The sequence below is a fragment of the Hemiscyllium ocellatum genome, chromosome 10, assembly GCF_020745735.1.
Source record: "Hemiscyllium ocellatum isolate sHemOce1 chromosome 10, sHemOce1.pat.X.cur, whole genome shotgun sequence".
In the NCBI taxonomy this organism is placed as follows: Eukaryota; Metazoa; Chordata; class Chondrichthyes; order Orectolobiformes; family Hemiscylliidae; genus Hemiscyllium; species Hemiscyllium ocellatum.
This window is the reverse complement of record NC_083410.1, coordinates 114,553,481-114,567,214: the sequence shown is the minus strand read 5'-3', so window position 1 is coordinate 114,567,214 and position 13,734 is coordinate 114,553,481. Positions and strand designations below refer to the sequence as shown.

Below are 13,734 nucleotides of genomic sequence, written 5' to 3'. Positions count from 1 at the left end.
ATCATACATTACAGATGGTTACTTCATAGAGGTGCTATATTATAGAAACATTTTTATCCATTTTTCTACTTAGAGTTATAGAGATGTACAACATGAAAACAGGCCCTTTGCTCCAACTCATCTATGCCGACCAGATATCCTAACCTAATCTTGTCCCATTTGCCAGCATTTGGCCCATATCCCTCGAAATGCTTCCTCCTCATATAACTATCCAGATGCCTTTTAAATGCTGCCAGCCTCCACCACTTACAGCTCATTCCATTCATGCACAACCCTCTAAACCCCTAAGTTTCACACAGTAATCGATCCACAAGATTGGAACAATTCTATTGAGTGAAATAGTATATTACTCACGGGAGTGCAGTACTCCACCATTGGGTAATGCAACTTGTGTCCCTTTGCTGTGCGTCCTGAAAAGAAACAGCTTTGGCAGATATCATAGTTGAAGTGTTTGAGGCTGCGGTACCTGTAAAGGAAGAACAAGGAGTAACAGAAATGTTCGTTTTTGTTTAAATGTTTATTTATTTGAATATTTTTGTTCCAGTGAAGGAACAAAAGTTAAATGGTTAAGTTATGCAAATTTTTATTTTAAAGGAACTGACAATTGTTTGGAGAGAAAAGCTGAGGGACAAATGCAAGGACAGTCATACTTTTGATGAAGCTGTAAAGGCAGGAATAAAGGGATATTCCATTTTCACCTAACACAGCAGAAGGAAAGTTCTCCAGGAAAAGAGGGGAAAAAAACCAGAAATAATATGTAATAATGGCACAGAGATGGTGGTATGGTGGTAATATCATTGAGCTAGAGAGAAGGAGGAAGAGAGGAGACCTGATCGAGGTATACAAGATAATGAGTGGGATCAAGTCAACAGCCAGAGACTTTTCCCAGGGAAATTGAGCTAGAAATCCAGAGACCCAGGCTATTGCTCTGGAGAAGGTGGATTCATGTCCAATATTGCACTGACCTATGGAACCAAACTGAAGGTGGCTGGTCAAATGTAAACTCAATTCTTAAAAAAATCTGTAACTGGAAACTATTTCCAGTAATGCTATCACAAAACTACCATCGATCGTTGTAAAAGCCCATCTGATTCACTAATGTCCTTTTGCGAAGTATTCTATTATCCTTATCCCATCTGATCTAGATGTGACTGCAAACCCATAACAGTGTGGGTGGTTTTTAACTGCCCTTGGATATGACCATGCAATCCACTCAGTACAACAGCAATTTGTGAAATGTAATAAATGCTGACCTCACCAGGGAAACCCACAGCCTTTGCAAGAATAAAAAAAATTATCGAGATGGCACAAAAAATAGATGTTGGATTAATGGACAGTTCTAACATCAAAGGACTTGATCAATGCAGTATGAAATTGTCAATAGATGAATAGTCAGAACTGAGTACAGAATGGAGGTCATTAATGTGATGAGATGGTGCAAGATGAAGGACAATACCTTCAGAATTCCTGTCACTAAGGCAAATCTGAGACTGAGCAAGCAGTTAGGGCTCTCAAATATATGAACAGAAACTAAATAGCCATGAATATAATGTATTTGGAAACTAGCACAAAGGTACAAACAGCAGGCTCTGTTAAAATCTTTGGAGATGTCCAAGGCAATATTAAATAATGCACCAAAGTGGTTTAAGAACAGAAATCCTAATACAAATAGCATTGGCAACAGTGACCTCAATGTCAATTACAAACTATTCCAGAATAGGCAATAAATAAATTCACACAGAATATCAGTTTATATAAGGTACAAATATAATTTGGAAGTTAAAGGGATGAAAGGGATCACTTTTCTGAACAACATGCTAACCAAATATAGACTAATAGTGCACTTGCAATAGGAAACATTGAGGGGATGGTAAATAAAGAAATAGATCTGGAAGCAGCAGTGCAGTAGAATTGTAGAGGTTAACTGGCCTCAGGAACCAACACATGTTACCTTTATAAAACAATGTCAGGCGACTGACTGTGTGGAGTTTGCACATTCTCCCCATGTCTGCGTGGGTTTCCTCCGGGTGCTCCGGTTTCCTCTCACAGTCCAAAGATGTGCAGGTCAGGTGAATTGGCCATGCTAAATTGCCCGAGTTGTTAGGTGAAGGGGTAAATGTAGGGCTATGGGTGGGTTGTGCTTCGGCGGGTCAGTATGGACTTGTTGGGCCGAAGGGCCTGTTTCCACACTAAGTAATCTAACCTAATCTAAAAGGAAGGTTCTTTTCCAAAATTATGAGGGGCATAGATAGGATAAATAGGCAAAGTCTTTTCCCTGGGGTCGGTGAGTCCAGAACTAGAGGGCATAGGTTTAGGGTGAGAGGGGAAAGATATAAAAGAACCCTAAGGGGCAACTTTTTCACATAGAGGGTGGTACGTGTATGGAATGAGCTGCCAGAGGATGTGGTGGAGGCTGATACAATTGCAACATTTAAGAGGCATTTGGATGGGTATATGAATAGGAAAGGTTTGGAGGAATATGGGCCGGGTGCTGGCAGGTGAGACTAGATTGGGTTGGAATATCTGGTCGGCATGGATGGGTTGGACCGAAGGGTCTGTTTCCATGCTGTACATCTCTATGACTCTATGATCAAGCTTACAAATAAAGGAAAAAAAGCTATTTATTCTTGGTGCTTATCATTGGATGAATAGGCCCGGAAGGTATTCATTAGTTGCAGACCTATTGGTGGCTGGTTCATCCAAAATTGGCAGATTCTCCCACTGTGGATGTAGGTGAAGATGTAATTATAGCCTCTGCTGGGGGCAACTGGATCTATCCCTTTTCTTTTGTCTTTCCTGCAGTCTCTTTCTTTAGTTACTAAGGTCTCTGTTGCGTTCTTGATAATAGCATCTCCAGGCGTCACGACCTATGGCCTGCATGTACCACTGGCAATGGTCGGTGTGTCACACAAAAGGGGCCATTTTCAGGGAGTCCTTGAAAGGTTTGTATGGGCTCTTGTTCCATTTACCAGTCATCAGCTCTCTGTATAATGTGACCTTGAGCAGGTGACTGTCCTCCATCCAGTAGCACAACCTGCACAACACTGCTCGATGTTGGTGATGTTTCCAGGACTACAAGGTTCGTGATGTGGCTCTATCACTGGATCTTGAGGACGTAATCCTGATGAAAACGCTCTAGAAGACATGCATGATGACCAGACATGACCCATGACTCAGCACCATACAGAAGGTTTGTGAGGACTACTGCTTTGCATGTTTTCAATGTGGTCCGCGCTTTGGGCTTGTGTTGCTCCACACTTGTTTGGACAGTCTGCCAAATACGCTGCTTGCTTTTGAAGACCTCCTATCCACTACCTTGTCTACGGTGACATCCAACAATATGATAGGCCCCAATCAACTGAATTATGCTCCGGCCAAGAGGAATGCACTGTTTCCTTTTCTAATCCCATTCTCCACTGGTCATATCAAACTTTGCATTTAACCAAGACGGTGATACGGTCAATTATATAATTCTCAGACTGTATCAGCTTAACATTAAGAACAGATCTGTCAGGTTTCTTCAGTCAACAACTACTAACTAGCTCATCAAAATAAACTTACTTAAACAAAGATGCAAAACTTTCTGAAAAACAGTTTGATTATACACGAATTTGTATTTCTAACCTTCTAAGAAACTAACACACACATACACACAGAGACACACACAAGTCTGAAGAAATAAAACTGCAAAGCATTAACTTTGGGTGGTACGGTGGCACAGTGGTTAGCACTGCTGCCTCACAGCACCAGAGACCCGGGTTCAATTCCAGCCTCAGGCAACTGTCTATGTGAAGTTTGCACATTCTCCCTGTACTGTTGGTACTGGGGTTCTTCTTGGATAAAGTTGTGTTGTCTGAATGTTGGGGTGGATCCTAGACAAGTTTCCCTTGTCTACTCTGTCCAGACCTGTAATGATTTTGAAAGCTTAGAATAATCTCTTTTAAGCCTTATCCTCTCCAAGGAAACCAGTCTCAACTCGGCCAATCAATTTTCACAACTGAGATGTCTCACCCCTGGAATTATCATTGTAAATCACATCTGCTCAGTCTCCAACAAATTCACTTTCTTCTTATAGTATGAAAGGTTTTCTTTTGCAATGGTAACACAAGCCTATTCAGAAGTAACCTTGCTTGAATATTCCCAGCAACAGAAAGGAGTGTGATCCCATGGTAGTTTGAGCGGTCTGACTTTTCTCCTTTGGTTTTTATAAGGTATCGCATTTTAAAATTTTTGTGATATCCTGCCCCTTCCCAGCAGTCCATGAAAAGCTCACACAGCATGACCTACAGTGTTAGGCCATTATGCCTCAAAGCTTCAGATGAAATTCTATTAAATCCAAGCCTTCGTGGCTTTCATTTAGTTGATGGAAATCATAGTTTTCTCCACAGTTGATCTCTTGTCCAGTTCTTAGACAGGGAGTGATTGATGTGATTATTGGCAGTATCATGCACCTTTTTCAAGACGGTCAAGCTTAGAAATGTAGGAGAACAGCTAACCAAAAAGGTGCAATTTACCTTTTTGAAATCCTGTCCAAATTTAATTCACTACTTTCGGACAAGAAGCTTTATCAATCATTTTGCAACACTATTGCATTCACTTTCATAGTATGCATACATACTGATTACAGGACTGATATAAAGGCTTTTCTCTAAATTCCTTATATTGTATCTGCAAATTAAAGCAACCAGAAGCCCAGTCATAAGCTGATTCTGAAGCAGAATGTCTGTAATCAATGTGGCTGGTAACAAAATTCCAAAAACATGCAGCACTACCTCTCCCAAAAATTCAGACAAAGGAGTTGATATCTAATTTGTCCTAATTACTTCTATGACCTATAAATTTGCTGGATTTTTAAAGATTACAGTTGTATTATTTGCTGAAGTTTGAAGTTTCTAATTGAACATCTAAAGTTAAAGCTTTCTTTAAAAACAAATTGCCACTAACTTTCTGCTGGTTTGCACATCTCACCTGAAACCTATGATTGGGCACTCTTTGCAGATGTTACACTTTGCTTGATGTTTTGCAGTTTCAGCAGCTGCCACACGGTGTAGAACAGGCAGCCAGACCATGGATTGAGGCTCCAGTCTCATCCATTCCACGAAGTGTTTAACATCAATCTCTGGTTTGTTCTGGCCCTAGAGGAAAATAAAAGACGTTAATAATTATATGAGTTTACGATTTGGAGATGCCGGGTGTATAAAGTTAAAAATCACACACCAGGTTCTAGTCCAACAGGTTTAATTGGAAGTATTAGCTTTTGGAGCGCTGCTCTTTCATCAGATGGTTGTGGAGGACACAATTGTAAGATTGAATTTATAGCAAAAGTTTACAGTGTGATGTAACTGAAATTATACATTGAAAAATACCCCGATTGTTTGTTAAGTCTCTCTTCTGTTAGAATGACCATGTTAGTTTCGCTCCTTTCATATGTAACTCTCAAAACCTTTTTAAAAAGTTAAATTCTCAAGTGAACTTTAACAATTGGTGTCAGCCCAGATAACGTATCGAAGGTGTTAGTACCCCTGTGTGCTGCTGTCTGTGCCATAATGTTTAGACTGATTTTAAAAAATAAATCAACAGAGTATTACATGGATTCATGCAGTTTTTGAACAAAGTACAATGTAACTCTGCAAGTACAAATTCACCCCATAAACATGTGTCTGGGTGGGGGTTTGTGAGTGGCTGAGAGAGAGAGTGTAAAGGAGTCTAAGTTTGTGAGAGGGTGCATGTGTGAGTGTGGGAGCGCATGTGCCTGGGGTGGATGGGGTTATGAGAGTGCGTGTGTGTGTGTGAGTGTGTGAGAGAGAGAGAGTATAAAGTGGTCTAGGTATGTGAGAGTGTGTGTGTGTGTGTGTGTGTGTGTGTGTGTGTGTGTGTGTGTGTGTGTGTGTGTGTGTGTGTGTATGCATGTATAGGAGTGCCTGTGTGTGTGTACAGTGCAATGGTGGTCACCTGTAGTGTGGTGTGACATGAACCCAAGGTCCCGATTGAGGCCCTCCCGATGGGTACCGAACTTAGCTATCAGCCTCTGCTTGGCCACGTTTTGCTGTTGCCTGTCCTAAAGTCCGCCTTGGAAGATGGTCACCCAAAGGTCCGAGGTTGAATGCCCTGGACTGCAGAAGTGTTCTCCAACTGGAAGGGAACCAACTCCTTCTGTTGATGTGCGGTGCCCATTCATCTGTTGCCGTAGCCTCTGCTCAATTTCATCAATGAACCAATGCTCAGGGCATCCTTGCCTGCAGCATATGAGATAGACAACGTTGGCTGAGTCGCATGAGCACCTGCCACGTACACATGCCCCCATGCGTAATGGTGGTATTCATGTCCACATTCTGACACATCTTGCAGCACCTACCGTGACAGGGTTGTATGGAGTTGTCCTGAAAACAGGCAGTTTGCTACAAACAATGATCTGTTTGAGGTTTGGTGGTTGTTTAATGGTGAGCAGTGGAAGTATGGGGTAGGTCTTGGCGAGGTACTCATCCTCATTGATAATGCGTTGCAGGCTGCGAAGGACATGGCATGGTTTTTGGCTCCTGGGAGGTACTGAATAACAAAGGGTAGCCTGTCAATTGCAGCATGTTCTGACTCCTGAGGAGGTCATTATGATTCCTTGCTGTGGCAAGTCGGAACTGGTGGTCGATAAGTTGAGCATCGTACCCCATTCTTATGAGGACATCCTTGAGTACTTCCAAGTGCCCGTCACGTTCCTCCTCATCTGAACAGATCCAGTGTACACGTAGGGCTTGTCATAGGGGATGGCTGTTTTAATATGTTTTGGGCGGAAGCTGGAGAAGTGCAGCATTGTGAGGTTGTCTGTCGGTTTGGGGTAGAGTGTGGTACTGAGGTGTTCATCCTTGATGGAGATGCATGTGTCCAAGAATGAGACAGATAGTCGAGAGTAGTCCATGGTGAGTTTGATGATGGGATGAAACTTGTTGATATTACTGTGTAGTCTTATCAGTGATTCCTCGCTATGGGTCCAGAGGAAGAAAATGTTGTCAATGTACCTGGTGTATAGTGTTGGTTGGAGGTCCTGCATAGAGAAGAAGTCTTGTTTGAACCTGTGCATGCAGATGTTGGCACATTGGGGTGCACATTTGGTCACCATGGCTATTCCATGTGCCTGGATGAAGAACTGGTTGTCAAAGGTGAAGACGTTGTGATCCAGGATAAAGTGGATGAGTTGCAGGATGGTGTTCGGAGATTGGCAGTTATTGGTGTTGAGTACTGAGGCTGTTGCCGCAATGCCCTCATTGTGGGGGATGCTGATGTGGAGTGCTGAAACATCCATTGTGACGAGGAATGTTCCTGGTTTGATTGGTCCGTGGGTGCTGAGTTTCCATAAGAAATCCGTAGTGTTGCGACAGAAGTTGGGGATCCCCTGTACAATGGGTTTGAAGAAGCCTTCGACATAGCCAGAGAGGTTCTCACACTTGCCTGATACGATGGGTCCCATTGCCTGATACGATGGGACGTCCTGGTATATTGGCTTTGTGTATCTTTGGAAGGTAGTAGAAGTGGCCTATGCGAGAAGTATATGGGATGAGGGCACGTAGGGAACTCTGAAGGACTGGATCCAAAGTCCTGATCAATGTGTTTAGTTCACGGGTGTGCTCTTTGGTCGGATCAGCCGAGTTTACTGTCTGCTATTCTCAGTGATATAGTATCTAATACATTAGGACTGGGCTTTTCGACATTGTTTTTAATCATTAAGCCAATTGTTTTTACAATTACTTTGTACAAACATGATAGCCTCAGGTTAGTCATGGTACATGTTGGCTTCTGGAACTAAAGGTTATGAATCCAACCCAAAAATGAGCACAGAATCCAGACTAGCAATAAGTGTTGTACTACTGAAGGCTCAGTTCCAAAGGAGCATCTTTCCAATGTACAGTCAGTCCTGAGGGAGGACTGCATTATTGGAAGATCAATCCTGAGGGAGGATTGCACTATTGGAGGATCAGTCCTGAGGGAGGACTGCAGTATTGGAGGATCAGTCCTGAAGGAAGACTGCACTGTCAGAGGGTTACATTGCTGAGGTGGTGATCCTGAGGGACTGCTGCACTGTAGAAGGGGTAATACTGATGGGAATGCTACCATGTTAAAGGTACCCTCTCAGACCAAGAATAGATCCGCTTTTCAGTTGGACATTAAAAGCCAACAGTTTCAAAAAAAGAAACAAGATGTGTTCACTCAGTATTAAGGACAACGTTATGCTTTCATGCAAAACATTCCAGAAACGAACAGATTTACTAGACAATTATTTTATTGCTAGGTGTGTGATAATGCTGTGTATATACGGACAATTGCATTTGTTGAGATAGGTCACTGTACTTCAAAAAATCATTAATACGAAGGCTTTCAAAAGATTTCTCAGCAATGTCATAGATCTTTTACAAATGTGAGCCCAAGCTACACCTCACTTTAGCAATAAAGTACAGCTAAATATAACTGGTTTTGTATGAATGATGTAGCGATAGACTGTACTTAAACAACAGTTAGACATGGACTGGAAACACATACAAAACACAAAGGTTGCTGTATGGATGTTTAGAAAATAGAATAATTGATTAACAGTGTGATGCAGACGTTTGGCAAGTAGTAAACTGCAGCCCGAGAAAATTCCTTGCAATAAATGTTCTCTGTTAGTAGAACACCAATGTTTGCAGAAAGTTCTGGACTGATTAAGTACCTTATGATGGCTAGACAAAAGCTGATAAGTGGCTCAACTTACAGAGTCATAGTCATATAGGATGGAAACAGACCATTCGGTTCAACTCGTATGCGCATACCAGACATCCCAATCTGATCTAGTCCCATTTTCCAGCATTTGGCCCATATCCCTCTGAAGGCTTGATTAGATTAGATTAGATTGATTAGATTAGACTTACAGTGTGGAAACAGGCCCTTCGGCCCAACAAATCCACACCGACCCGCCGAAGGGCAACCCACCCATACCCCTACATTTACCCCTTACCTAACACTACGGGCAATTTAGCATAGCCAATTCACCTGACCCGCACATCTTTGGACTGTGGGAGGAAACCGGAGCACCCGGAGGAAACCCACGCAGACACGGGGAGAACGTGCAAAGTCCACACAGTCAGTCGCCTGAGTCGGCTTCTTAATCATGTACCAATCCAGATGCCTTTTAAATGTTGTAATTTTATCTGCTTCCACCACTTCCTCTGTTGCGTACACGCACACCCTCTCCGTGAAAACATTTCCCCTCAGGTCCTTTTTAAATCTTTCACCTCTCACCTTATCTCTCAGCCCTCTAGTTTTGTACTCCCTCATTAAAGGAAAACGTCCTTGTTTATTCACCTGATTCATGCCCCTCATGAATTTATAAACATCTCTAAGGTCACCCCGAGCCTCCGACATTCCAGGGAAAAATAGCCCCAGCCTATTAAGCCTCTCCCTATCACTCAAACCCTCCAGTCCTGGCAACATCCTTATAAATCTTTTCTGCAAACTCTCAAACTTAACAACATCCTTCCTAAGGAAGGGCAGCCAGAATTCCGCACGGTATTCTAAAAATTGCCTCAATGTCCTCCACTGGCAAATGATATCCCAACTCCTATACTCAATATTCTGACAATGAAGTGGAGGTGCTGGAGTTGGACTAGGGTGGACAAAGTCAAAAATCACACAACACTGGGTTATAGCACAACAGGTTTTTTTGAAACCACAAACTTTTAGAACCCCGCTCCTTCTTCAGGTAGTTAGTGAGAGACAATATATCAGACACAGAATTTAGAAGTAAAAGAGCAAAACGTCATACAACTGATGCGAACATATTGAACAAACCCAGGTGGCTATTAAGTCTTTAATCTGCTAGAATGGAGGTGCAGGTTTTGATTGATTAATGTGGAAATCCCAGAATTTCTTTCAAGTCACTGCCCAGAGATAACTAAAGGGTTTTTATCAGTATAAAAAAGTTGACATCGCAACTCAGACAATGCATTTTAGGTGTGAGGCCTTGTTTCAAGCTTGTCTGTGTCTTAACCTGGAGTCAGACTGGTTTTATTTGGAAAATAAGAATTTATCAAATGCCATAACTGACTGTCTACAGATTGTGTGCTTTTTGAACAAAACAGAATGTAACTGCAAATACAGATCTACAAATGCAAATTCACCCCATATATTTATATGGGTGTGTCTCTGAGGGAGAGAGAGATCGCCAGCGTGTGCATGTGTGTTTGAGAGAGAATGTGTGAGTGTGAACGAATATGCGTGTGTGAGAGAGTGTGCGTACAAGAGTGTGTAAGAAAAGGTGTGTGTATGAGAGGGTCTGTGTGAGAGAATGTGTGTTTGTGTGAGTGTGTGTGAGAGTGTATAATGTGGTGGGATCACCTGTAGTGTGACATGAACCCAAGATCCCTATACTACATATATGAATCAGAGAATGTTGTTCAGCCGCTCAAGCCTGCTCCGCCATCCAATTGGATCTCTACGGCAAAGAGTTCCAAATGCTCCATTGTGTACAGTTCTGGTCACCACATTACCAAAAGGATGTGGATGCTTTGGAGAGGAGGTTCACCAGGATGTTGCCTGGTATGGAGGGCGCTAGCTAAGAAGAGGTTGAGTAGATTAGGGTTATTTTCAATTGAAAGACGGAGTTGAGTGGGGTCCTGATTCAGGTCTACAAAATCATGAGAAGTATAGATAGGGCGGATAGCAAGAAGCTTTTTCCCAGGACTCAATTACTATGGGTCACGAGTTCAAAGTGAGAGGGGAAAAGTTTCAGGGAGATATGCAGAGGATGGTGGATGTCTGGAACGCATTGCTAGCGGAGATTGTAGATGCAGACAGAATAGCATCATTTAAGATATATCTAGAATGGGCAGGGAACAGAGGGATACAGATCCTTAGAAAATAGGTGACAGGTTTAGATAGAGGATCTGGATTGGTGCAGGCTTGGAGGGTCGAAGGGCCAGTTCCTGTGCTGCAATTTTCTTTGTTTTCTCATGCCTCTGAGAGATGAAATTCCTCCCAATTTCAGCCTTAATTTGGCATCCTTTTATTCTGAGACTATGTCCTCTGGTTCTAGACTCCCCCATGCAGGAACTATCCTCTCCCGCCAAGCCCCTTAAGAAATCTACCGGTTTCAATGAGAAGGGATCACCTCTCATTCTTTCATTCGAATGAGTCAAGTCCCAACCTATTTAACATTTGCTCATAAGACAATCCTTTATTCCAGGGATCACCCGAGTGAAACTTCTCTGAACTGCCCCCAATGAAATAACCACTTTCCTTAAATAAGGGGACCAAAGCTGTTCACAGTTGATAGGATCTCACTAGCACCTTTCGCAGGTGCAGTAAGACCTCCCTTCTCTTACATTCCCCTTGAAATAAAGACCAATAATCTATTAACCTTCCTGATTGATTGATGCACCTGTCTGCTAGCTTTCTGTATTTCATGCACAAGTACCCCTAGCTGTCTTTTTGTGTTGCAGTTTTCTCCAGTTTTTCCCCATTTAAGTAATACTGTTCTTTTGCTGTCCCTTCCAAACTGAACAACTTCACATTTTCCATGTTATGCTCCATTTGCCAACATTTAACCCACTTAATTAACCTACCAATATCTCTCTGCAAACTGTTGCATCCTTCTTGCTACTTGTCATTCCACTTATTTTGTGTTATCTGCAAATGTGGATCAAGTCCATTCACTTCCTTTCTCTAAGTCAGTCGTTGGGACACTTGCCATTTCAGGGTATCAGCGTCAGCATCATACACTCCCAGGATGGATCCTCTAGCCTGTTTCAATAATGTACTTTGATCTCAACTTTAAAATGGACAATTCCCTGTGAAATATCCATAGGTTTGGATGTTTTGCATTATAAATTAGTGCTAGATAGAAAAATGTTTTTTGTTGTTGGCCCTTATAATCTGGTGTAGAATACACTTACATGTTGGAAGCAACTGCGGACACTTGGTTCAATGTTGCTGCCTCCAAATGAAGCTACCTCGCCCAGCTGCCGAGGGATCTGAACTGCATCATGAAGCAAAAGGCTCAAGCTTCGTTGGTTGCACAAGTCTGCAGATTCAGCTACTTGTTTGAAGAGATCTGCAAAAGTTATCAACAAGAAAAATACTGATATTTCCCATCTTGTAGGAGAGATCTCAATATATCCAACATGTAGAAAATAGGTACAGGAGTTGGTCCTTCGGTCGTTCTAGCATGCGCCTGAATCATAGTTCCTTACAGTGTGGAAGCAGGTCATTTGGTCCATTGAGTCCACACTGACCATCCGAAGAGCATCCACCCACAAACAACACCTATTCTATCCCTGTAACTTGCATTTCTCATGGCTAATCAACCTAGCCTGCACATCCCTGCAAATCTTCAATTGTCTTGTTTTGTAAATTATGTCAAAATATTTCTCTAATGAAAGTTTTACATATATTTAGTGTATATCTTCTTTTCATTATTTTGTTATCTTAATTCTCTATTTGTGAAAACCTTTTAAAAAATAACTTTTATTTGTTTAAAACAATGGATATTGTATGTTTCTTCAAGGAAATTACTTTGTCAATTTCTTACTTGATTGTAAATTTCAAACCTCTTTAATATTTCCTTGCAATCTTTATGTGACTTGGAAGACAGGGCTCATTCATAAAGGCATAGAGTCATACAGCATAGAAACAGTCCAACTCCTCAGTCATGACTGAATGGCGGAGTGGACTCGATGGGCCAAATGGCCTTACTTCCACTCCTATGTCTTATGGTCTTATTTGCCAGTACTTGGCCCATATTCCTCTAAACTCTTGCTATTCATATACTCATCTAGATGCCTTTTAAATACTGTAATTGTACTAACCTCCACCATTTCCTCTGGCAGCTCATTCCACACATGCACCCCACTGTGTGTGAAAAAGTTGTCCCTTAGGTCCCTTTTAAATTTTTCCCCTCTCGCCCTAAACCAACCTATGGAAAAGACTGTTTCTATTTACCTTATTCATTCCCCTCATGATTTTACAAACCGTTATGAAGTCACCCTCTGGCAATGGGCAGGGGAGGGGGAGGGGGTGAGTGAGTGAGAGAGAGCGAGAGCCAAAGAGAGATAGGGACCCCTGCTGTTTGCGAGTATGTTAACAATTTGGACTTAAACATAGGAGCTCTGATCAAGTCATTTTTTAATGACACAAAAATTGGTCAAGTGGTAAATAGTGATGAGGATATCAATGGGCTGGTGAAGAAAATAACAGACCATAGGATCAAAGGCAAAGTGCCACATTGGATTCAAAACTGACTGCCAGACAAGAACAGTAAACTTCAGGAAGATATCAACAGACTGATCAGATGGGCACAGCCAACAGAACTCAACCTGGAAAAGAGTGAGGTAATGCAATTGGGAGAGACAATAGACAGTAGGTGCAGGAGTAGGCCATTCTGCCCTTTGAGCCAGCACCACCATTCATTATGATCATGGCTGATCATCCTCAATCAGTATCCTGTTCCTGCCTTATCCCCATAACCCTTGATTCCACTATCCTTAAGAGATCTATCCAACTCTTTCTTGAAAGTATCCAGAGACTTGGCCTCCACAGCCTTCTGGGACAGAACATTCCACACACTCACCACTCTCTGGGTGAAGAAGTTTCTCCTCAACTCTGTTCTAAATGGCCTACCCCTTATTTTTAAACTGTGTCCTCTGGTTCGGGACTCACCCATCAGCGAAAACATGCTGCCTGCTTCCAGTGTCCAATCCTTTAATAATCTTAAAT

The 13,734-nt window shown here is 42.1% G+C and overlaps 1 protein-coding gene across 13 annotated transcripts in view; it reads right to left on the bottom strand.

The window, feature by feature from the left end:
* The window catches only part of LOC132819922 (utrophin-like), a 751,240-nt gene that overhangs the window by 87,630 nt on the left and 649,876 nt on the right, over nt 1-13,734 (bottom strand). For all 13 annotated transcript variants that reach the window (XM_060831897.1, XM_060831902.1, XM_060831903.1 and 10 more), the window contains 3 exons: nt 11,916-12,073; nt 4,969-5,135; nt 355-466 (listed from right to left, as the gene is read on the bottom strand). In XM_060831897.1, coding sequence (XP_060687880.1) covers nt 355-466; nt 4,969-5,135; nt 11,916-12,073 — 437 coding nt within the window. The remainder of the gene's footprint in view (nt 1-354; nt 467-4,968; nt 5,136-11,915; nt 12,074-13,734) is intronic.